The sequence below is a fragment of the Watersipora subatra genome, chromosome 4, assembly GCF_963576615.1.
Source record: "Watersipora subatra chromosome 4, tzWatSuba1.1, whole genome shotgun sequence".
Lineage (NCBI taxonomy): Eukaryota > Metazoa > Bryozoa > Gymnolaemata > Cheilostomatida > Watersiporidae > Watersipora > Watersipora subatra.
The window spans coordinates 2,102,105-2,126,708 of record NC_088711.1 but is presented as its reverse complement, the minus strand read 5'-3'; the positions used below and the strand labels follow the sequence as shown (position 1 = coordinate 2,126,708).

At 38.3% G+C, this 24,604-nt stretch overlaps 2 protein-coding genes across 2 annotated transcripts in view; one reads left to right on the top strand and one right to left on the bottom strand.

Moving 5' to 3' along the window:
- Nucleotides 1–338: 338 nt before the first annotated feature.
- Nucleotides 339–9,381, bottom strand: LOC137393416 (uncharacterized). Its single transcript, XM_068079965.1, has 5 exons — nt 9,311–9,381; nt 8,537–8,707; nt 8,187–8,348; nt 6,405–6,481; nt 339–496 (listed from the first exon to the last, which is right to left on the bottom strand). The coding sequence occupies exons 2-5, from the start codon at nt 8,683–8,685 to the stop codon at nt 429–431; spliced, it is 456 nt and encodes a 151-aa protein (XP_067936066.1). The 5' UTR covers nt 8,686–8,707; nt 9,311–9,381; the 3' UTR covers nt 339–428.
- Nucleotides 9,382–9,976: 595 nt separating this feature from the next.
- LOC137395003 (zinc finger SWIM domain-containing protein 8-like) overlaps nt 9,977–24,604 on the top strand; it is a 33,438-nt gene continuing 18,810 nt past the window's right edge. The window contains exons 1-8 of the mRNA XM_068081786.1: nt 9,977–10,087; nt 10,196–10,348; nt 10,455–10,605; nt 11,451–11,545; nt 12,010–12,191; nt 14,872–15,064; nt 16,300–16,420; nt 19,618–19,813. Of these exons, the coding sequence (XP_067937887.1) occupies nt 10,060–10,087; nt 10,196–10,348; nt 10,455–10,605; nt 11,451–11,545; nt 12,010–12,191; nt 14,872–15,064; nt 16,300–16,420; nt 19,618–19,813 (1,119 nt within the window). The 5' untranslated portion in view covers nt 9,977–10,059. The remainder of the gene's footprint in view (nt 10,088–10,195; nt 10,349–10,454; nt 10,606–11,450; nt 11,546–12,009; nt 12,192–14,871; nt 15,065–16,299; nt 16,421–19,617; nt 19,814–24,604) is intronic.

Below are 24,604 nucleotides of genomic sequence, written 5' to 3'. Positions count from 1 at the left end.
CTTGATCTATATCTTGACTCAAATGAGTAACGACCCAAAACAATGTTTACAATTGCAGCGATGTTTGTTCTCTTTTTGATAAGCTTTACTGCACAATCGACATGAGTACCATTCATGAGTGTAAAAATGGTGCGGAATGAAATTATATGAAACAGCCGTAACCATCAGACAAGACAGTACCGCCAAACATGTGATGGCAATTTCACTTACTTTATGTGCTTTGTGGTTTAGGAATCTGACTAGATCAATTTTACATGCAAATAGATTTCAGAATTCCCAAATACAAGAATATAAGCTGTACTAGCTTCCAAACAAAATTTCAGCGAAGGATGACAAGCTCGGAGACCTGCAGTTTATTGGCCCATCAAGCACAGTGTACAGAAAACTGAATTGGTAGTTTGGCAGATGTATCTAACTTCAATTAAGTTCTATAGACGACGTCCTCTACGTCCACCTTTTTTGCGGGTGCTATCTGTTGGAATAGGCGTAACATCCTCTACAAGAAGCCATATAGATCCACAAAATGGCAATAGGTAACCATAACATAGATGGTTCTGTACACTTAAAAGTAAACAATCCATTCACACTACTTTAACGAAGACAAAGTGCATCTGACTGCTGTTACTCAGGGCTTCTTAGAGAGATCTGCCAGCTGACACAGGACTAGCTGTCCAGATCATACAGCTCAAAATTTGTCATCACTGCAACTAACAGCAAGATGCACTCATCTGGTTTCTATCAGATATTGATGGCGGATAGAGATTATTAGATTTTCACAAAAGTACTGCAGTCAAACCTCAACTTACTTTATCCTACACATTTTTATATGTTTGCGTAAATTTTTGACTCGACACCTGCATGTCAACACCAACGCTTAACACCTATCTGACCAAAATGACGTCTCTCGAAATAATAGTTTCATAAATTGACCTTTTCCGTACAAAAACCGATGAACGTCGGGATAATAGCATTGCCTCAACGTACTAATCCCATAAATTCTCGACATAATTCAGTCTTCGATAGGCTTTTTTTTTTAATATATATATTTTATATATTTATTTAAAAGTAGCATTAAAATTTACAATTAATAATTTGAGCAATTTTGGTAGGCTTTGTAGGGGAGAAGTGGGTAATGCGGACAGTTAAATTATTAGCTAAAGTTTATAACCAATTCCACTTGTTTCATATTATAAAAGTTTTCCTTTTCCTGTTGGAAGAAGCCACATGCTAATTTGGAAGTCTCTATCCATTATACGTTAATCTGTAAGCATCGTAAGATTTATCATTCAAACAGTAATCTTTAATTTAATTTTACTACCTGGGTTACGTGGTGTGAGTGTTGTTGGAACTTTTGGGGCAATATGTACACAAAGCATATTGTGCTGTTTATTTCTATTGATTGTTAGAAGGCAACTCCTGATTATGACTGAGGTTTATCAAAATTTGTAATAATATATAAGATGGGGTAATGTGGACATGTTCACATTACCCTTATGCCATGTTCACATTACCCTTATGCCATGTCCAAATTATCCTGTGCTGCAAGGCATATGATAGAAACTGCTTAATTTGCTAGTTTTAATGTTAAGTCTTAATTGTTACTACTAGGCTTACTAGTAAATTTACTAATATGCATACATGTAAATTTTTCAGTTCAACAATTATTTGCTAATAACTATGAATGCAAATGTGAATGTTGTTTTGCACAATCTATTGATTGTGATTAGTAGACGCGAGCTTTTTAAAATGTCCTAAGCCTAATTTACCTAAGCCACTGTCACAGGGAAATACAGAAAGAACCATAAGTGGACTCATATTTGGTTTTAAGCCATCAGCATTCATTTTAAGATAGACATTTGTTATACCAACAACACAAAGACAATCCGAGTTATTACCATGACTTATTTGAATTATTCCTGAACAGTTTACGTTAAATTAATATAACCATATGCATATATTACTTGTAGTTACTTAAATATCTGTGAAATTTTTACTTTTAATGAAAAAAATGACGTTAACATTACCAATGTACCTGTCCACATTACCCACTGATGGTGGGTAATGTGGACAATCTTGTAGTTTACAATATGGTGGATTCTGCAAAAACTTGCTTGTATTACTAAGCATGCAATTTAGGAAAGAGAGCCAACAAACTCTGCAAGCTAAAGAAAGCATTTAGAGTATGCTAAAGCGAATAGAATAGAAGTAACTGTAACGAAAAACTCCACATTACCCTCTTCTTCCCTACTACTATTTTAGGCTATAAATAATTCCTAATACGCGCATGCAAAGATTTTATCCTTTTTCATAGAAAGCTATTCATCATGAACTGCGCGATTGTTCGAGCTCTGCTAAAAAAAGATTCGTTTAGAAGACATCAACTAGTTTGAAGGTGAAGAAAAGGATTTCAGGTCAAAAGAATGTGGGGAAGATGATGGAAGTATGGAAGTGCGAGTGGAACGACTGGCGTTGAAACAGGGAATGACGGATTTCAAAGAGGAGCTGATTTAAAACCGAAACAATTACATTTTGATGACAGCTTGACAGGAGTGCAAGTTCGAATTATTAAACAGGTATGTTTTTATTAATTAAAGCCTTTTATAACATTGGCCATAATAAATGTTATATTCAACAAAACCAATAGACATGGCCTTTAAAAACATTGTGATGCTTCGGAGTCTGTTTGTTGATGATGAACTTATTTGGAGTTATTGGTTTAGTCTTACATATGGGTATTCTCAAAAAGCCTACTCTGTTGTCTTAGTGGTCCACAATCCTTTATTATCTACACCGATATTTAATAGAATGATTTCAAGATGCGGGATTACTTTGCATTTTACTGACAATTTTGAAGACCCTGCTAGTAATAAATCGTTCAAACTAGGAAATATATTAACCATGCTGTATGACTATTTATTTTCTGTTTTGCTCCCTAGTAAATTTATATCTATAGATGAAAGCTTGCCGGGTTAAAAAGGTCGACTCTGCTTCAGACAGTATACTCCATTTAAAATATTTATATTTGAAATAAAGTTATTCGCTCTTTATGATGCTGTCTCTGGCTATGTGCAAGCTGAAGGCACTGGCAGAGGAGCCACCCACAATATTTGCAAAATTCATTTTAGCGTCTTTAAATGCTTAATATTGCTAGCTGTTGTACATCCATTTGCTGAAATGTTACTATCTAACATTAGTATTGTATGGTTGCACATTAGTATTCGTACACAACAAGTCAATTTTTGATGTAAACTGCAGCGAACATGAATCTTTGCTATGAGTTTATATGCAATCGTTACATAAATCTAAAGCTTGAATGCATAAAAACTTGATAGCAAAAAACTACAAATATTTAGAACTCGGACTGTCAAGCTTTCACAAGTTGACTGGAGAAGGAATTTTCAACCTGAAGAAAAATTTCTCAACTTCACAATGCATATTCATTCGTAGCTTCACGCCAATTTGCTTGTAAGTTATAGCATAGTTATAGCACAACCTTGACCTGGTCATTGACAAGGCGTTACAAGCACTTTGAAGATGCGCGATACATCGGAGCTCTTAACTTCACTTTCAATGCACTTGGACCACAGATTTCTTTGGCACATGACAACGTATCAATTCATGCAATTACTTCATGCTGCGTTTTCAGGGAGTTGTTGTTTTTAAAAATGTATTAGTTATTTATATTTAATGATAAAAAAGTTATAGCTTCAACGAGTCGAAATTTTGACTGAAATATTCACAGGCAATTTGCAAAGATTGAATGGCTGGCTGCCTTTAGAGAAATCTCTAAGCTTTCCAATGCATATTTATTTATAGCTTGATGCCAATATTCATGTAAGCTATAGCAAAGTTTCAGCGTAGCATCCATGGTCAGGCATCCGTTTTGTACTGCTAATTGGTGTCAGACTGCTAACTGTGCTAAATCCACAGTTAGCATTTCAGAGGATGCGCCGGCAATGCCCAGAAAAAATATCAGCTTGTAGAGAAATTTCTCAGCTTTCCTATCCATGCTAATTTATGTATTTACAACAATTTTGATGTGTTACTGCAGTTTTTATGCAGTGTCGAAGGCTCAAATGGCCCTAGTAATTGGCTCAGTACGCTGAGGATTTCCCAGGCGTAAGCGCTCAGTAGTGAAAGGGTTAAAAACATACAAGCATGTATGCAGATCGTTTCATGGTCGAGTTCTCATATTATTAACCCTTTCACTGCCAACCATGTACACATTCGAGTATCTGCCAAGTGCCAGCCCTTTTACCGAAAATTGCCGATATTGCTTCATGATATGTAAATAGTATTTTTTCCAATTTCAATCTAGAACATTTTTGTTACATATTTTAATTTGCCAACATTTTAACCAACATTGCTATGCAAAAATTCAATGTATCTATACTTTGTGCGATGATAAAGCTATGTGAAGCTACGATCAATGCGAAGCTAAAACGATCTTCCATAATGTTCCTTACTCTTACAAAATAATTACATTCACCACTATCAGAGACAGTGCTGCTGCTTTAATCATCTGTATAATCACGAAAATCTGAATTGGCTATAATGCCATCAACATAACTAATAACCTGTTTTCTGACCAGCGCGCGGTAATTAATGAACTCACAAAAAAAAATGTTTGTTATAAAATTAGAAATTCTCAAACAAAAGTTTAAAATTGCTTCATTATTTTAGGCTAATTTTAAACAAATCTTCGGCAACACTGTCAATTTCATAAGCCTTAAAGACCGTGGGTTATGCTGTCAACGAAAAATAAAATTAGGTAACTACGCAATTGCTGGGAAAGTCGCAATAATGCGTCTACGGCAGTGAAAGGGTTAAATAACGTTAATATGCTGAATATGCTCTTCATGAAAAAGAGAGAACGATTTGAAGAGCAAAAAGCATGAAGTGAGTGAAAATGTAGAGACTACACATATGAAGAGAAAATGTAAAGAATAATTATAATCATAACAACAGAGGCATACTATATTACTCTGATTAATTTTCATTTAGTCAAGTTCTATCGGCTCTGTATCACCGCATCTACGTACACATGGTCTGTCAACTGTATGGCCATACACGCTTTGAACATAAAAACGAAATGACACCAAAACTAGATTTTGGTAACAGTTATTTAATGTTCTTCTCACAAAATTTTATATAGCTTTATACCGTGAATGTGTTTATACGCTGTATATAATCTATGTAGCATAGTGCTGGGCACGGGTAGTAATACTCGTTGAACTCGCGGGTTTATCTTCTCTCGAGTATCGGGTAATAGAGATTTCGGGTATTCCGGTCCTTTGGGTTCGGGTTTTGACTTTCAAGTTCGGGTTTTGGTACACGGATCCGTCGGGTAGTGTTAACAAAAACTCGGTCTATTGCACCCTGCGCTCTTAGTCTGGGACCACAGGGCATTTCTGTGTCATTTTTGCTAAGGAGGCATGACAATGGGGTTTAACGAGTCTTTAATTTAATAGATAGAATAAAATATATCATACCTTATTTACTATGCCTACTAGAAATATTGTAGTCAAGCAGTGATTACTTGTCATTAAAAGGTGAGAAGAAATACTTACGTCAAATTTTATTTGCGCAATTAGCCAAATCGGCTTCGTAAACAAATCTATGCCATTTTTAATACGGCGCGTGTTCGCTATCACCGATAATGTATAGGCCCTTAGTCTGTTTCCGCTATCGCCTTGTTAGAAACAGCTATCAGCGTTGATAGTAGCAGTAAAAATTTAATAACTCTGTTAAAATTGATTACCACAGCTAGCTATTATGGATTACATAATTCATTATAACCAAGTTTTACTAAGCCAACAAGCCTTACTAACAGAAAAAGCCGATAATGTAAAGTTTTTTATGATATTTGGAGCACCATCTACAAAAAGTCAGAGAGGTACATAGAACATGCTTAAGTATTAAGCTACCATAGACCCTATCTTCTGCCGCCTGTTGACACGAAAATGCCCTGTAGCCCCAGACTATCTTGACTGTTTAACAATCCACCTGTTAACGCTGCGAGTACGAATGTCAGTCAATAAAAACTGTGAAAAATGATAAATAAATTGAAAAGAAATATAATTGCTTTGTAAATTTGAAGATATATCTGTTTAGAAAATTTAAACATAAAATCCATATCAACAAACCCGATACCCGAAAAACCCGCAGGCAAAGAAATACCCGAGCCTAGCACTACTAGCTACCCGTTGCTCGAAAAACCCGAACAGAAGGGGGCGGGTCTAAACCCGTTGACCAAGAAGTACTCGTGCCCAGCACTAATGTAGTATGTAATGTAATATCATAAAAACATTTGGCACAAGGTAGGCCAGTTTGACATAAAAAGCAAATTTTGAAACAACCCAATTTTGAGTGCCGAGGTTTGTTTACCTTTGAAAAAAACTTACCAATGCGTCCAATTTTCATGCCAGATCTGGCCAGAGCACGGAGAGCAGATTGTGCTCCTGGTCCTGGAGTTTTTGTCCTAGAACAGAAGCTATGTATTACAAAAGTAACAACGAATCACAACAGGAACTAGCTGATCATTAATCTGTCAGGGCTTCTTAGAGACGACATCATACACTGCATGATCAACATAACAGTGTTCAGATTGATTCATCATCATCATCCAGATCAGTAGTTGCAAAGCAATTGCTGTACCAAATTATATATATGACACGGATGAAGTCTTGAAGACAAACCGCTGAAACTTTACACTAACATCTAATGATAAACAAAAAAGCACACTATTTAGTTTTTGTATGGGCTGCGTAACAGAAAGCTACGGATACTGTCCACTCCAACATAACCAACTAAAAGACTGCCAATGCAAAATACGAAAACAAAGTCATCTTGCAAAGGGTCTGAATGCAGTACTCATGGGCCTCTGATGAGGCCCATGAGTACTGCACATTTCCAAATGGTTAAAATGTTTTATATTGATAGCCAGATTTCTGAAGCTCCTATTAAAATTTAACTGAAAATATACGTTAACATGTAATTTTACAAAAAGTGTTCTTTTCGTATTCTCCACATTTTATCAACTGTACATTATAATTAATATTACGATAAAAATGAATTCAAAATAATTATTTTACTAGAAATTCCACTGTCATACAGCCCACGACCAAAGAGATATTGGAAAAAAGAAAGGGTACTTATGGTTGAGAAATGCAATATTAGCAGTCAAATGGCACTGCAGTGCAATAGGATAACTGCAATGTACTGGGTGTGGGTGTTATTATATACCACAAATAGCAATAATGAAAGGAAAAGGTTATATGTTTATATCTCTTCCCCTGCAATAGGAGAAATGCAATATTGGCCAATTATTAATATAGTCATAATATAAAACCAATGCACAATTTTGTTTACATTTCAAAAATCTCATAGCTAGTAATATCAAGAAGTTGTGATATTTATATAGATTTTTAAAAAATCTGTACTACGTAGTCATTGTTCCGTAGTCATCCAAACTAATAATTAAATATTGTAACAATCTAATAAGAATCGTTAGAAAAAATATCCTCGTCATTTCCTATCTAATCAATTCCTATCTAATATTCACTTCAACAAAACAATCACTGGTGATGAAGTAAAAATAGAGCATTTGAGTTCTAGCAAAAAAAGGAATTAATGAATTGAAATTTGTATGAACTTTTGTCAATCGCAGACAACTTTTTAAAAGTTTTGGATTAATAACTGCAAAATCATCTTTTAAAATCCATGGCAGATATCCAGATAACTACAATGTTATTGCAAGTCAAATGTATTGTTGACGATGACTAAAGCAGTGGCACAAATGTGATGAACATGAGACTTAACGAAAGCACCCAATAACACTGTCAACATGCTTAAATAGTTCTATGTGCTTCTGAGTGACTTCTAATGGGTCTTTTTTTAGAGATGACAGGAAAAAATTTGGTGTGTTGTTATACTAGTCGTAACTCTTATAATTATTACACTAATAACATTCCAATGGAACGATTTAGTTTTTAATAACGTTTTATTTATTATTCAATTATATTTATAACTAGGTTACGACATTAATTAAAACTGCAAATGAAAATGCAAAAACGGCCATGGCAGTCAATTGCAGGCATATGCCAAAAGACATCAATCATAGCTTATAGTTTTCGACATCTACACTAGGAAAATTTATACCAAAAAAGTAAGAGTGTCAGACTAACCTGTTCCCACCAGTGGCTCTCAGTTTAATATGTAGTGCAGTTATGCCCAGTTGTTTACATCGCTCGGCAACATCTTGTGCAGCCAACATGGCAGCATATGGGGATGATTCATCTCTATCAGCTTTGACTTTCATTCCACCTGTGATGCGAACAATGGTTTCTCTGCAACAGAGACAACATTTCCAAATAGAAATTATGCAAAACCCACAAATAATAAGAATCAACAAACATTTATCCTCAGACTGACGTGCAAATGATTTGAGTTCTTCATGTAGGTAACAGATCTGCGAACTTAGCATCACTGGAAGTACATATGCAATAGAATATGTAAGACTAAAATTGTACTTTACCTGCCTGAAAGATCTGTGATGTGAACAAATGTGTCGTTGAAACTAGCAAAGATGTGAGCTACTCCAAAAACATTCTCGCCTTCTAGAACTTGAGGACCTAACGTCACTTGTTCTTGGGGTTGCGCGGTTCCCTTTCGCTTTGGGGGCATATTGAAGACCTCCTAGGCTGGGCTACACGCATAAAAAGTAGTAATCAACTATTTCTTACGAGAGTAATAATACTAGATAGTTGTCAGATATGACCACAGTAGACTAGAACCAAAATGATATTTTAAATTCTGCTGCAGATAAGGCAAAAAGAAACTCGAAAATACAAAACTACAAAAATTATTTTCAACTACTGCACACTTTACGAGATGAGCAGAGCTAATTAGACAGTCCTTTCCGGTAGCCTAGTACTGCTTAATTCAACCGACTTCTACTTCTCTACTTTTGATCGTGCATAAACTCAACGTAGTCGCTCGTAAAATTGCTTTCTCATCATTTGACTATTAAGCACAATTTAATAAAAAATGGTTTGATTGAGTCGTTTCATTGCTATCACACACCACTAACATGCGGTCCAGCATCTTACTCGATCTAACAATAAGCATTTGAAACGCAGGTGTATTTTCACTAGAAACCCACACAGCAACTACAACAACAGTAAAAATAAAAAGCAAGCGAATATAACATATCCTGAATCTTCGTGCAAGTTATAACTTTTTTGCTATTATTTATGAACACATGATACAGATGAACGCGAATAAAATAATTGTAGCCAAAAATACTTACCACTAGTGCCACAGGAAGTGTAAAAGAGAAGGAGTCTCGCAAAACGATTCACGCATTATGCGAGATATGGGCCAGCCGTGTGTTGAACTTTTGTCCTTGGGGGTTCAGTGCTATTAGTGTGTGTGTGATGTGTAAGTAGCTAGTATTGTTCTTGACATTGTTGATAATGAAGCTGTGATACGCGGAATAGATGTAGTCGTGTCTATTATTTATAGAACTGAAAAGTATATGTGTTTTGAGATAAATTAAAACGATTCAGTTTTATATTAGCGGGTTTACTTTACTAGTAATATTAAATTTCTACTATGCTTAGACACGCCAATGATATACAGCCCCCCATGGGGGGCTTTATATCATTGGACACGCGTTAGAGCATTATGATTTTATGGTGTAAAAATTATTTAAGTGTAGCATGTCTTTCTTTTAGTGCTTGAAGTTTATATGGTGCCGTTGTGGCCGTGTTGCATTACTCTTGTAGTATGGAAGTTAAGAGTATTGCTTGCATTTAATTAATGCAGTGGCTTCATGAAGATGGTTCAAGGTTTAAGGACTAGCTGTATAGGTTCTTGTCAATGGCACTTTAGACGTGTTGTATTTGCAGTAGTTGTCGACAACTGCTTGGTTTCATTCTAAAGCCATAAATAATGGAACACTTGTTTTTTTTAGTCTTTGCTATTTGGGGGTGTTGTGAACGGCTCGAACTGTTTGCTGTCAAGCACCTAAATTTTCCATCTATTCTGTTCTGATTCATGGATAATTTTTTCCATGGGGCTGAAGGTGAGTGAAGTTGTCAGTGTCAGTTTTTCTTGAATGATTTCTATGAAGCGCTTCGTCTAAATGACCACATAGTACTTGATATAATGTAGACAAGTCACTATGTTTTAGGGGATGGAGACAGATGCTCATTTGACAGTGATGGTTACTATGAGGAGTCTTTAGGCTCAGAGACAAGCGAGCCTGAGTGTAATGTCTGGAGAGGATGGACATGGAAGAGTCGTAACCAGGGCTATGTAAATACAGCACAGCGTTCATCCAATGGTATACCCTTGTTTTCTATAATAGTTTAATTTTTCATTCAAGGTGACGCGATTAAATTTGTAACTGTGTGTGCCAGAAAACATCTATTATTTTTGGCTTGTGACAGGCAATGCAAGCTCTCTAATAGAGATAGCGGCGAAAGCAGTAGCTGCATCCATTCCGTTTGCTGTGGTTGAGAGTTATTCAGAGCCAATACCTGAGGATTTACAGCTGAAGATAGCTTTTTGGAGTTTTCCCAACAGTGAAGAGGATATTCGGTGAGTTAACACTTGCCAATATAGCCAACAAATAAATACTTGGAATACTGATCGTGAAATGTGGATTATTTCACTGGACTAGTAGGCTACCTAATCTATTATTTTTTTGAAGCGTTCTAAGTAAGATATGTCCATTAATACAGTTTTTAATGAATTTGACCCACAAATTGGAAGTGATAATGAAGATCTAGCCAAAGTTATCTGTGTGACAGTGTACCGCTTGCAGCTAGTACTGTCAATAGTGTTATAGTTATCATTTAACTGTTTGAAATTTCTTTTACAGAAGTTTCTAAACCTTTTTTTGAAGCATTCTCCTATACAGTAGAGTTACCTTACATGACATAGATGTCATGTGAGGTAACTAACTACAACCTCTCGTCTTAGAAATATTTTTCTCAATTCTCCAGGTTGTTGTGCGTACCTTTTAACAAGCTCTTGTCCTCTGTCTGTTTTTTATTCACCTGGCTGTATGCTTTTCTTTGGCATTTCAATGTAACTGAAGCTGTAAGTGTCAACTAAATTGAACTTATTAAATCATTTTGAAAAATAACAAATCATATAATAAATAATACTAGGTAGTATGAGGTATGAAAAACACATTATATTCAGAGGCATGGTAAGGTTATGCCCACAATGCTCGCCATGATAATAACTTTGGCTTAATAAAATTTGTCATCTAGTAGTGACTTACGGCTTGAATATATTTGACTTGTTAACCTATCAGCAGTGAATCTTTTACACTTCCAAAGTAGAGCCAAACAGGATGATCTCTGATTCCATAATTGATGGTATGGAATATGTCTTGTTTAACAGAATGGTACATGTGATCACTCTATATGTTCCAGGCTGTACTCTTGTCTAGCTAATGGCAGCCCTGAGGAATATGCAAAAGGAGAGGCCTTGCACAAGGCTGAGGCTGTTAAGGATGCCATACAGATAGGTAAGTCCTTATCATGCCTTGGAGTTGCATTTGAGCACACAGCCATTGTCGCTTTTATTGTTATATTTATGCTGTGTTACTTGCGAGACAGTTTTGTGTTCATTTCAACCAAATTAGTTGGTTGTGTAGTTTCTCATTGCGCCATAAACCTGGGTATATTGCTGTGACAGCCTTTGCAAGTGCTTGATTCATCGACTAGTTACATGAGACTTTTTGCCTTTAGTAACTCTTATGAAAAATTATAAACTAGTACCATTGCTTAATTTTTAAAATATGCTAGCTTGTGAATAGCTGAACAACGATTTTAGCTGTTTTTCCTTGAAAATAGATTAGTAGTAATATATCTAGCTGTTTTGGAAATTGTTTGAATATAAATAAATAATTAGTTTATAATGTCCAAATAATCTAAGTCAAACCTCGCAGCTAAAACACCTAGAGAAAAAATGATTACTATGTTTGACCAGGTTTTCATCTGAGCGGAATGGTTTGTCCTCCGCAGACATCTCAGTCTAATCGGCTACTTAAAGATGGCTATAGAACGAGTGTAGTTTTTGACCGGCAGCGTATCACTGCCAACAACTGTACTTGCGAGCAATCAGCTTGGTGTCAGCATATAGTCGCTCTCTGCCTCCACCGTATTAATAAGGTCAGTCCTAATGTGTCCTCTTTTTTCCCTCTTTTACCCTCGGCTTGTCACTGACCTAACTTCTGCAGTCGTCTTGTGATAGCCATCTAGTGGTCCTATGTTTTCTGTGTTCTGTTGTTCATATATTTGCTCAGTATAAACTTGAAAGTCCCAGAGGGCTTGAGCCAGAAAAATCTAAGTTTGCTTTGCGAGCCCTCCGTGGTTTAAATTGAATTAGTAATTCACCAGTTTGTAGCATTATTTGGTGAGATATTCTCTTGAGCGAATCCATATAATTTGTACTTACTAAATAGGCACTACCCTCCTGTATTAACCCTACCCTCCTCTATTAGCACTACCCTCCTCTATTAGCACTACCCTCTTCTATTAGCACTACCCTCCTGTATTAGCACTACCCTCCTCTATTAACCCTACCCTCCTCTATTAGCACTACCCTCCTCTATTAGCACTACCCTCCTCTATTAGCACTACCCTCCTCTATTAGCACTACCCTCCTCTATTAGCACTACCCTCCTCTATTAGCACTACCCTCCTATATTAGCACTACCCTCCTCTATTAGCACTACCTTCCTATATTAGCACTACCCTCCTCTATTAGCACTACCCTCCTCTATTAGCACTACCCTCCTGTATTAGCACTACCCTCCTCTATTAGCACTACCTTCCTATATTAGCACTACCCTCCTCTATTAGCACTACCCTCCTCTATTAGCACTACCTTCCTATATTAGCACTACCCTCCTCTATTAGCACTACCTTCCTCTATTAGCACTACCCTCCTCTATTAGCACTACCCTCCTCTATTAGCACTACCCTCCTCTATTAGCACTACCCTCCTCTATTAGCACTACCCTCCTCTATTAGCACTACCCTCCTCTATTAGCACTACCCTCCTCTATTAGCACTACCCTCCTCTATTAGCACTACCCTCCTCTATTAGCACTACCCTCCTCTATTAGCACTACCCTCTTCTATTAGCACTACCCTCTTCTATTAGCACTACCCTCCTGTATTAGCACTACCCTCCTCTATTAGCACTACCCTCCTATATTAGCACTACCCTCCTATATTAGCACTACCCTCCTCTATTAGCACTACCCTCCTCTATTAGCACTACCCTCCTATATTAGCACTACCCTCCTATATTAGCACTACCCTCCTCTATTAGCACTACCCTCCTATATTAGCACTACCCTCCTATATTAGCACTACCCTCCTCTATTAGCACTACCCTCCTCTATTAGCACTACCCTCCTATATTAGCACTACCCTCTTCTATTAGCACTACCCTCCTGTATTAGCACTACCCTCCTCTATTAGCACTACCTTCCTATATTAGCACTACCCTCCTCTATTAGCACTACCTTCCTCTATTAGCACTACCCTCCTCTATTAGCACTACCCTCCTCTATTAGCACTACCCTCCTCTATTAGCACTACCCTCCTCTATTAGCACTACCCTCCTCTATTAGCACTACCCTCCTCTATTAGCACTACCCTCCTCTATTAGCACTACCCTCCTCTATTAGCACTACCCTCCTCTATTAGCACTACCCTCCTCTATTAGCACTACCCTCTTCTATTAGCACTACCCTCTTCTATTAGCACTACCCTCCTGTATTAGCACTACCCTCCTCTATTAGCACTACCCTCCTATATTAGCACTACCCTCCTATATTAGCACTACCCTCCTCTATTAGCACTACCCTCCTCTATTAGCACTACCCTCCTATATTAGCACTACCCTCCTATATTAGCACTACCCTCCTCTATTAGCACTACCCTCCTATATTAGCACTACCCTCCTATATTAGCACTACCCTCCTCTATTAGCACTACCCTCCTCTATTAGCACTACCCTCCTATATTAGCACTACCCTCTTCTATTAGCACTACCCTCCTGTATTAGCACTACCCTCCTCTATTAGCACTACCTTCCTATATTAGCACTACCCTCCTGTATTAGCACTACTCTCCTCTATTAGCACTACCCTCCTGTATCAGCACTACCCTCCTCTATTAACACTACCCTCCTATATTAGCACTACACTCCTCTATTAGCACTACCCTCCTCTATTAGCACTACCCTCCTCTATTAGCACTACCCTCCTGTATTAGCACTACCCGCCTCTATTAGCACTACCCTCCTATATTAGCACTACCCTCCTCTATTAGCACTGCCCTCCTATATTAGCACTACCCTCCTGTATTAACACTACCCTCCTATATTAGCACTACCCTCCTCTATTAGCACTACCCTCCTGTATTAGCACTACCCTCCTCTATTAGCACTACACTCCTCTATTAGCACTACCCTCCTATATTAGCACTACCCTCCTATATTAGCACTACCCTCCTGTATTAGCACTACCCTCCTCTATTAGCACTACCCTCCTGTATTAGCACTACCCTCCTGTATTAGCCCTACCCTCCTCTATTAGCCCTACCCTCCTCTATTAGCACTACCCTCCTCTATTAGCACTACCCTCCTCTATTAGCACTACCCTCCTCTATTAGCACTACCCTCCTCTATTAGTATATATTAGTAACCAAGCTCTATTAGTACTAGCTAGTTTTTAGCTAGTTGTTATTTCTTAGCATTACAGAACAGATACATACAATGGGGAGATGCTACAAGCAAATACTAGCACTTGATAACTGTTATTATCTTGAAATACAGGCATCACAGGTGAAGCTGAGGGCGCCTATATCGGAAAGCCTCGGTAGGCTGGGCAGGTCTCAGCTGCAGAAGTTCGCTCAGTACCTGATACATGAATTGCAAGACAGACAGATTTTACCGACGGCGCAGCGACTGCTTGATGAGCTCCTCGCTACCGTTCCTTCAGCCATCAACAACCTAGATGGTGCACCAGGTATAGCGACTGCTTTTACTAGTTCCAATATTTTGTCTTTTCTCCTTGTAAGAGAACAGCAATTATACACCTGCCTATAAAAGGCAAGTCTTCAATGCGTTCTGCTCATTAAATTTGGGAATCTTCATCACTTTTTAGACTAAAGATGTCAATGTAGAAAGATGAATAATGAGGTTTCATGGTTACGCAGTTATGATGCTGTGACTGGACATGAATATCTTGAGTGGCATGCAATGAAGATATTCAGGCTGCGCGTAGAATGGAAGTAAAATGCATGAACAACATGTATGTAAGGTGGTTGCATGATGTTAGAGGACGACTCGAGTCGCATGCTCTGTGTGGCCCTCTCATGGGCTACCTACATACCCATCTGTACATTTATATTTTGAGTTGTTTAAGCTGTGGTAATTCGTTTACGAGGCAAGGTCTGGATCACACATCACATTGCCTCATCACTTGTGCGTGTTTATCGCTGGTGGTCGATGCTAGTGGCTCATCAGGGCAACAGTCACCACCCAGTATCTTCAGCTACCGTGTCTGGCTCAGTGTCATTAAGACTCATTTGGATTCGTGTTATTACATATTTTACTGTCCATCGTGAATCAGCAGCCCGCTTGCACTTTGTTATTGACTGGGTCTTTGTCTCTTCGTGTCTGGCCACTCAGCCTCTAGGACCTAGTGACTAATTGTTAGCAGGCTGCTCTTTTGTTGTTATACGTTGGTTTGTCAGCTGGTCGATACAGAGCTTTGTCCTGAATGTCTATTTTATTCACCTGGTTGCCCACTCACTTTCATTTATGTGCAGATTTTAGAGATTTGTGAATCAATTTGTTGAGTACGTGTGTATCAGTGCATCAGAGATGTTGTAACTACCTCTAAATCGGCTCTATCTGTACTTATTGCATGGATACTCTCAGAGTTCTACCATCTTGTTCTGAGGTGTAGGCCTTCTGTGTAGTTTGAGGGCCTGCGCTTCTTGGTCTTGTGTAGACTGAGGGCCATGCGTTTCTTGGTCTTATGTAGTCTGAGGGCCATACACCTCTTGGTCTTTTGTAGTCCGAGTTAGCACTATTAAGTATTTACCTATTATAGTAGTCAGTCACAGCAATGCTACTCTACTGGTTCAATCAGCTGACCATCTGCTGGTTACGTGTTCCGGCCCATTAGCTCCACACAGAGCAGCTTTATGTTCAAGTACTTGCTTTGATTTTACATTGTATCATCTTGTTTCACAGACCCCACCGCTGGCCCTGATGGCGACTCACATGCTGCATGGTACATGGATCAGAGAATTCTGCACGAAAATATCAAAAAGACTCTGGTACGCTTCTGCGTGCCGTCACCAGTTGTTTACAGGTAATTGGAATAGAGTAAGGCTTTACTGATACTTCGAATAGAGTAAAGGGGTGGTCACACGAGAGCCGAAACAAACTAAATGACGCAAAACGACGTCGCTGTCAGCTGTAAACTGTTCGGCCGAAGACATTTCTGGCCGAAACGAATCATTTCAGTCCTGCTCGAAATTTCTTGACTGAACCCTTGCTCTTATTGGCTGGTTAAAATTCCAGCGAACACGCGTCACATTTCTCCTTACGTGCGTGTGAGCAAAGTTAAAAAAGAAATGGGACGATACTTTTATTTCGTTAAATGAACAACATGAAGCAATTTACGACAAGGCTCACCCGGACTTGTGATTGTGTTGCATAAATGTAAGATGCTGCACTTAAGTTTTGCATAAATGTAAGAGAATGGTTGTGATTTTCTTTTGTGTAGAATATAAGGAATGTGTCATACTCATCCTGATGAAGAATCGTTGACTGATTTATTTATGTAAAACCACAGTACTATGATAAAGACTGTTTTTGTCTGTTATGTACTCAGCATAGAAAAACATTCATATACAGTCAAACATGGATAACTCGTCCACGGATAGCTCGAACACATGGTTAATTCGAACATTTCCTTTGGTCCGTTCCCACGTAATAATAAATTGCTATAGATAACTCGAACTCAACACTGTTAATTCGAACTGTTTTTTTGCCCAACGGCTACCGAAACGGTTGTTATCGCTTTAGAAAATCACTTTATTCAAAGCCATAGAGGTAAACCTCATCTTTTCGTAATTCATAAGCGTTGTTATTACCACCATCGGCAAAATATTTTTGTCAACGACTTTTCTGAAGGTTTGGTCAAATTTGATTTATACTGCTATACGATGAATAGCACGGGCTTGCCGGGTCACGCGCGCAAGGATTTTCGCCACGCACATACCAAACAAAAACAGCATGTTGTTTTGTATGTGCGTGGCGAAAATCCTTGAGTGCGTGATCCGGCTAGCCCGTGACGAATAGTTTTCCGACGTTGATTCCGTGTTGAATCAACGTCGGAATGTTGAATGTTTAAAACGTCTTAAAAATTGTTGTAATTAAACGTATACGTTGTCTTAGCTAAAAAAAAACTATTCATCATTTGACCTAAACACAGAATACATGTGTACATTCAATAAGTATCCATTCAAAAAGCGTGAGTGATATACAATGTACCGTAAAACCTCGTAAAACTTTTAATTGAACTGCCTCGGAGTGTTGCTCTTAACGAATCCCAGGTAAAGTGAGGTAATCTTTGCATAAACTTCAAGAAAAATCGGCAAAATTGATCGTGGGTAAAACGCTCAAAAGAAAAAGATGTCTTTTCTTTTGAGCATTGCAACAACGATCAAGTTTTGCCAATGTCAATCTAAAAAACGTCCTGGCAATAACATCACCTCAAACAACAAACCAATCTCAAGTGATAGAAAAATCTCTATACTTTTTGATAAAAACGTTTTAAACTTTACATTAAAAGCATTTAATTTGAAACAAGCCATTTGTGCTTTTGATTTATATTATAGTTTGCATACGTACATGTATCTATTAATAAATAAGTAAATACATGGATTTGTGACAGTGCTCTGATAACTTGAACGCTCTGATAATTCGAACACTTTTGCTCGGTCCCGTGAAGTTCGAGTTATCCATGTTTGACTGTATTAATAAAAAAATATGATTATGTTGATGGAAAGGGTTGGCAAAATCTTTGTATCGAGTGATTTATTTTGAGCAGCTGAACGATCTTCTGATAAATCTGCTGCGTAATTATAATTTATAATTGTTCTTCAAAGTTTTTTGTTTACAATAGAAATATTTAACTCCAATACATAAAAACTACTAATGAAACAGTGTCCTGTCTCCATGCGTATGGTATCTAGGAAGCGAAGTGACTTCGGATGCCGTGTGACATGTGCCACGAACCGAACCAGCCTCCGAACCGAATCTACGTCGGTGCGGTGCTCGTGTGACCACGCCTTAAGGCTTTACAGGTAGTTGGAATAGAGTGAGGCGTTTGTGCAAGAACCATTTATTCAAATAGTTTTTACCCAGTGGACAGCCTCAGCAAACCTTTGTACTTACATTCTGGTGCAGTTTTCATGTAGTCATGTGATGTTATTTTATTTTTCCACAAATTGCCATAGTCTAGGTAGTTCTATGATGCCCATAGTAGCTGTTCGAAGTTGCAGTACACTAGTACACTGTGTTGGTGCTTGTCCAAGAGTAAGCAGCTGATGATTGCCCATGTTATTGTCGTAGGTCGGTCGTTGTCCTTGCATCTACTTACTAAGGTCAAATGGCCGAGGCAAATAGCCGAGTGGATGACGACATCTGACTTAGTACACGGCCTTTGTTTAGTTCTTTGTCTCATTCTTCTCCATATCCCAATCATACGCCTATTCAATGTTGAGCTTGCACCATGCTTCGAAGCACTGCGGCTATCGTTTACTTGTATCTTTATAGGAAGCCATGATAAATAGCTTATACTAGGCTAATAAATATTGGGATGTGGCCGTAGATGATTAGACCTGACCAGCTATCCTATTCGATATACCATTCATGTGATACTCCTCTTAGTAGGCTGCCTGCCCGATGATGTTGTCATACGCAGTCCTAAAGCCTGCATTCGTTTTTGTTTGACACTAGAAGTTTATTTTGTGTCTGCATCTTATCGTTGGTCTGAATATCAGAAGTAATGAATGAATGGATTCTAGTAATTGCTCTCATTTCTTTTACTCATATACGCAATAAGTAATGTGCTAATCTTGCTTTACCACAGATAAGAAGTTCTACCTAGTATTAGGCATTACAATCACTGCATGATTGTTGCAAGGCGTAGTCCTACAGTTTGTGTAGTCCTACCGTTTGTGTAGTCCAACCGTTTGTATTGCTTTCTTGATGCTCTATAGTCTCTACCTGCTTACCGTTTGTATTGCTTTCTTAATGCTCTATGGTCTTTACCTGCGCTGTAATATTCCTGATTCTACGCTCCTGGTTAAAAATGTTTTCCACAAGCTCAAATAATTTTAGCGGTATGATTAGAACTGGTAGAGGGAGTGGCTAGGTTGACAAACTGTGGGTGGGGCTAGAGCACAATTCATGGAATATGTGTTCAACAATCATCTACTGCTGGAGTGATACTTTGAGCTCAAAAACAATTTTCAATTGAAATGTTTTTCATTACAGTGACCTAAACTGTCTTTCTTCGAGTGCTCCTCCAGCAGCTGCTGAATACCAGAGCCTTCTGCGGCCTCTCAGGGGTAGGGAACCGGAGGGCATTTGGAACCTTCTCTCTATAGTCAAGGAGCTGCTTCACCGGCGAGACAGTAATGCTGTACCGCTGCTTGAAATTCTCACTGATGAAATGCTGCAATGCGAACAGGTTAGAATTGTACTTCAATTGCTCTAGTCTAGCTGAATGGTGAGCCGCAGAGCATCCCAATCTAGTGGTATTCAACTGTCATTGGAAAATTCTGATAACATTAGTTTCTCAGAGTTGAAGTAGCCAAGACGTCTTCTAGATGACCACAGACTATTATGGACTGATTCCTAGCAACCCTTAGGAGAGTTTTATGAACTCCTCCACCTTAATGGTTACATAGAGCATACCAGCATTCTTAGCTTGTCTGATAGGGTAGTAGTCATGTCATAGCTGGAATAAGAATGTAGTCCTCGATTTAGGATCACCGCAGATAAATGTTTGACATACGACATAAAGTTGGAGCAAATAATTGTTACACCAGATGATTTAGTTTCCAATATATGAACTTTGAAGTTTCCAGTAATTTTGCTAGGAAAAGGGACAATAGCTGATAAAACATGGGCATGGAATGAAACATATGAAAATGCAGCTAATTTACACTCTATTGAACGTACTGTATGTTATAGTAATGTGTGCCGCCGTGTTTTTATCACTCATTTTACCATAGAACCTACTCGTAGCGAGCTTGCGTTTCTGTCCACATTTTTATGGTAAATTAACAAGTGCATCTTTTATTATTAAAGGTTAATTGACAGCATTTTAAAATTACGCTTATTTATAATAAGATAATCAAGATATTTCATTTTTTCGCAATGATTTTGATGTTAGAAGAACAAAAACCAGTTGTGAAGTAAAAAATGCTCGTAATGCAAGCTCTAAGCTATAATATAAAAATATCATGTTTTGGCAAAACATAGACGTCCGAATTGCGATGTCCAAACTGATCATTTGTAAATGCGTGAATCCGAGATCAGAGCACTTTTGTTGGCCGCCATTTTTATACATTTTTCCATTTGAATTTAGCACTTCAGCTTTTTTTACTTCATATATAAACTGCTCTTGTTATTTTCTTCGCTTTTCTTTCTTCCACTTGATATACTATAACTTGATATACTATAACTTGATATACTATAACTTGATTGCTATAACTTGATATACTGTAACTTGATACACTATAACTTGATATACTATAACTTGATATACTATAACTTGATATCCTATTACTTGATATACTATAACTTGATTGCTATAACTTGATATACTGTAACTTGATGCGCTATGACTTAATATACTATAACTTGATATACTATAACTTGATATACTATAACTTGATATACTATAACTTGATATACTATAACTTGATATACTGTAACTTGATATACTATTACTTGATATACTATTACTTGATATACTATTACTTGATATATACTATAACTTGATATACTATTACCCTACAGGATGAATTTATTCGCGGAGTTATATTTCGCGGAAATTGTCTTTTTATGCATATTCGCGGATGGATTTATTCGCGGCTGAAAACTGCCACTCTCTAGGGAAAGTTAACTCTATTGCGGCTAGTAATAGAGTTATTCCTACGCATGCCCACACCGCGTGTTCCGGTTATATTTAGCTTACAACTGCGAGGCGATCATGCTAAGCTACGGTGAACAATTTTTGCTGCGTCCAGAGGTTTTCACGAATATTCATCGCTTAGGAGGCCTTTGATAAGCCAACAACTTGTGGTAAGTAATGAGTTTTTTCATTTACTGAATTAGTTGAATTTTACTTTGGTTCTTTGGTAAAACGCAATACTTATTTTTTCCATCCCTACCGCTTCATTATTTGTTTTAGTGTGAGAGAGAGATTTTTCATCATACACCGAAGAACAATGATTGCCAGGGTGGTAGATGTCATTCTTAGAAGATCACCAATCATTCAGGGAGGTCTGGAAATTGAGGTTGAAGTGACCGCAGCTACTTACGAGAATAATATATCTGTTTTTAAAAAAGGAACAAAAACGCCTTTACGAGCACAAATCTTTGGCCAACCGGCACTGTTGTGTCCGTCAGTAGTTAGTAATTATCATTTACTAACAGGATCAGACATAGATTAGATTGCTGTTTATTTGGTTTATTATCTCTTATGAAATGCAGGTGTGTACTCTGCGATGTCCACGAGGTAAGAGCAAGAAGTATTCATCCAGGTCGGCAACCTGGTTACATAACGTGTTGATGCGCAGTATAAAATGCAATAGTATCACTACGCAACATCCCTTCCCATCTTTCTTAATTCGCTATGAATATATAATATAATGTTATGTGGTACACTATAATATTGTGTTGCTATTTCTGAATTATTTGATTGTCAATAGTCGATTGTTGGAACATGTATAATGGTTCATGCGTGGTGTTGTTTCAGTCCGTTTTCTATTCGTGATCTTGTTGCAGTCGATTATCGCTTCATATCATAGTCTTTAAATTTCTGTGGAGTTTTCCGCTCTCGTTCAGACTGTCTGATTTTCGGGGTATTGGACGTCTCGGTGTTTACTGGACTTGCCCTATTGGTTGGTATGTTGTCATCATTGTCCTTTTCTAGCTAGTCACTATTTGATATTCTCTCTTTTTCTTCATCGTCTACAACAGAAATCACAGGTGGTAGTATATATGGTTTAAAATGAGTGATGTTACGCTCAACCCTACGGCCATCGCTGCATTCGACGGTTACGTGGTTACCTGTTTTACCCGTTACAGTGACTGGTTCCTTGTGAAAAGGTGTGTCAGCTTTCAATGAAAATTCTTGTCTCATTAATACTCGGTCACCAGGGTATATTTTGGAAAATTCGGCCTGAGACTTTTCGTCGAAATACTCTTTAGACTTAGCTTTGTATTGGCTATCACGATCTGCTACCTCCTGATCAATTACACTAGAGGTCCATTGGGGTAATTTAGTTTGGATTTTCCTACCAAATAAAAGTTCAGCCGGGGTTTTTCCTGTACTTGGATGTGGGACATTACGGTACGCCCTCATGTATCGCTTGATCTCAGATTTGTAATCCCCACCTTCGCTATATGCTATCTTGATACGTTTTAAAAGTGAGGCATTCTGCCTTTCTACCTCCCCGTTAGCCTGGGGATACCTCGGCGTAACACGTTTATTGACTATACCATAATGGTCACAGTATTTGGCAAACTCGTGAGAAATGAATTGCGGGCCATTATCGGTTTTAAGTGATTCTGGAAAGCCATGAGTAAAAAATATGTTGTCTAGCGCTTAGATAGTTTTGTCTGCGGTAATTGATTTCATGTATGCAACTTCGTAGAACCTACTGTAGTAGTCTATGACGACTAGTATGTATTCTCCTGAAGGGAGTGGTCCAAGAAAATCGGCTGAAATTTCTTGCCAGGGCGCAATTGGTAAAGGAGTGGAACGCAGCGGTTCAGGATTTAAGCCTCGCCCTGTGATCTGGCAACCATGACAGGATTTGCAATGCTTTTTGGCTTCAGCCTCCATACCAGGCCACCAAACTTTAGTTCTGAGATTTTGTTTAGTTCCTACTATATCCAGGTGACCTTCATGAGCAAGACATATGATTTGATTTCTCAGGGTTTTCGGAATTACGATTCTATCCCCTCTCAAAAGCACCCGCCCCACGACGCACAATTCGTCTTTCAAGGTTTTAAAAAGGGGAGGATCTTTAAAGTCGTGCCAATTTCCGAATTCGAGGCATTTCATCACCTCTGTTAATTCACCGTCCTTATCGGCGGCTCGCTCAATCTGCCTAGCAGTTAAAGCACGCGGGGTGGAATCAATCACTACTCTACGAACTGCCAAGTCTTCTAACTGTGTCCTAGTGAGAGTTTTACTGGTGTCTACAGTCATTAACCTAGACAAGGGGTCAGCAATATTGTTTCTTCCCCTAACATAAACGACATTGAAGTCAAAAGGTTGTAATCTTAGCACCCATCTTTCAATACGAGCGCTGGGTTTGGATTTCTTACTATAAATACTGAGGAGAGGTTGGTGGTCAGTAACCAAATCGAACTTCAACCCCAGCAAATAACATTGAAACCTTTCGCAGGCCCACACTAACCCGAGACCCTCTTTTTCAGTCTGGCTATACCTACGTTCAACATCAGTGAGCGATCTACTAGCAAAGCTAATAATTCTAGGAACCCCATCTTGAACCTGTACCAAAACTGCCCCTAAACCCACAGGCCCTGCGTCAGCTATGACCGTTGTTTTTGCTTTAACATCAAAGAATCCCAATGTTACATGACTCGCTATGGCCTTTTTGAGAAGATTGAACGCTTGGATCTGGTCAACCCCGTAATCAAATGGAACGTTTTTACAAGTAAGCCTTCTGAGAAGTTCACTGATTTCGGCTAGGTTAGGAATGAATTTTCCACAGTAATTAACAAGGCCCATAAAAGATCTAACTTCGGAAACATCCCTTGGAGGTGCGGCATTCAGGATGTCTCTAACTTTATTTTCACTCGGGGCCACCCCATTGCTGGAGAGTTTATGGCCTAAAAACTCCATCTCGCTTACACCGAACTTGCACTTCTCTTTATTTAGAGTGAGTCCACAGTTTGACAGACGTTTGAAAACGTCGTTTAGCCTTTGGTCGTGTTCATTCTTTGACGAGCCATGTACAACCAAGTCATCGCTCATATTAGCGACTCCCGGATACCAGCAACGATCTTATGGATTTCGCTCTGATAAACCTCCGGCGCAGCGTTAATGCCGAACATAAGGCGTTTGTATCGGTACAAGCCGATATGCGTGTTAAATGTAGTTATGTCTCGACTGTTTTCGTGTAGCTGAATTTGATGGAATCCCCACTTTAGGTCTAGTTTACTGAACACTTTGGATTGATTCATATCCAAAAGCATCTCATCTATAGTGGGGATA

Bases quoted from the DNA above. Each gene is read 5' to 3' on its own strand.
- LOC137393416 (XM_068079965.1), bottom strand. From the start codon at position 8,685: ATGCCCCCAAAGCGAAAGGGAACCGCGCAACCCCAAGAACAAGTGACG. The intron at 8,349-8,536 runs GTAAAGTACAAT...TCTCTGTTGCAG, and splicing joins ATCACAGATCTTTCAGGCAG to AGAAACCATTGTTCGCATCA. The intron at 6,482-8,186 runs GTTAGTCTGACA...CTTCTGTTCTAG, and splicing joins AGAGCCACTGGTGGGAACAG to GACAAAAACTCCAGGACCAG.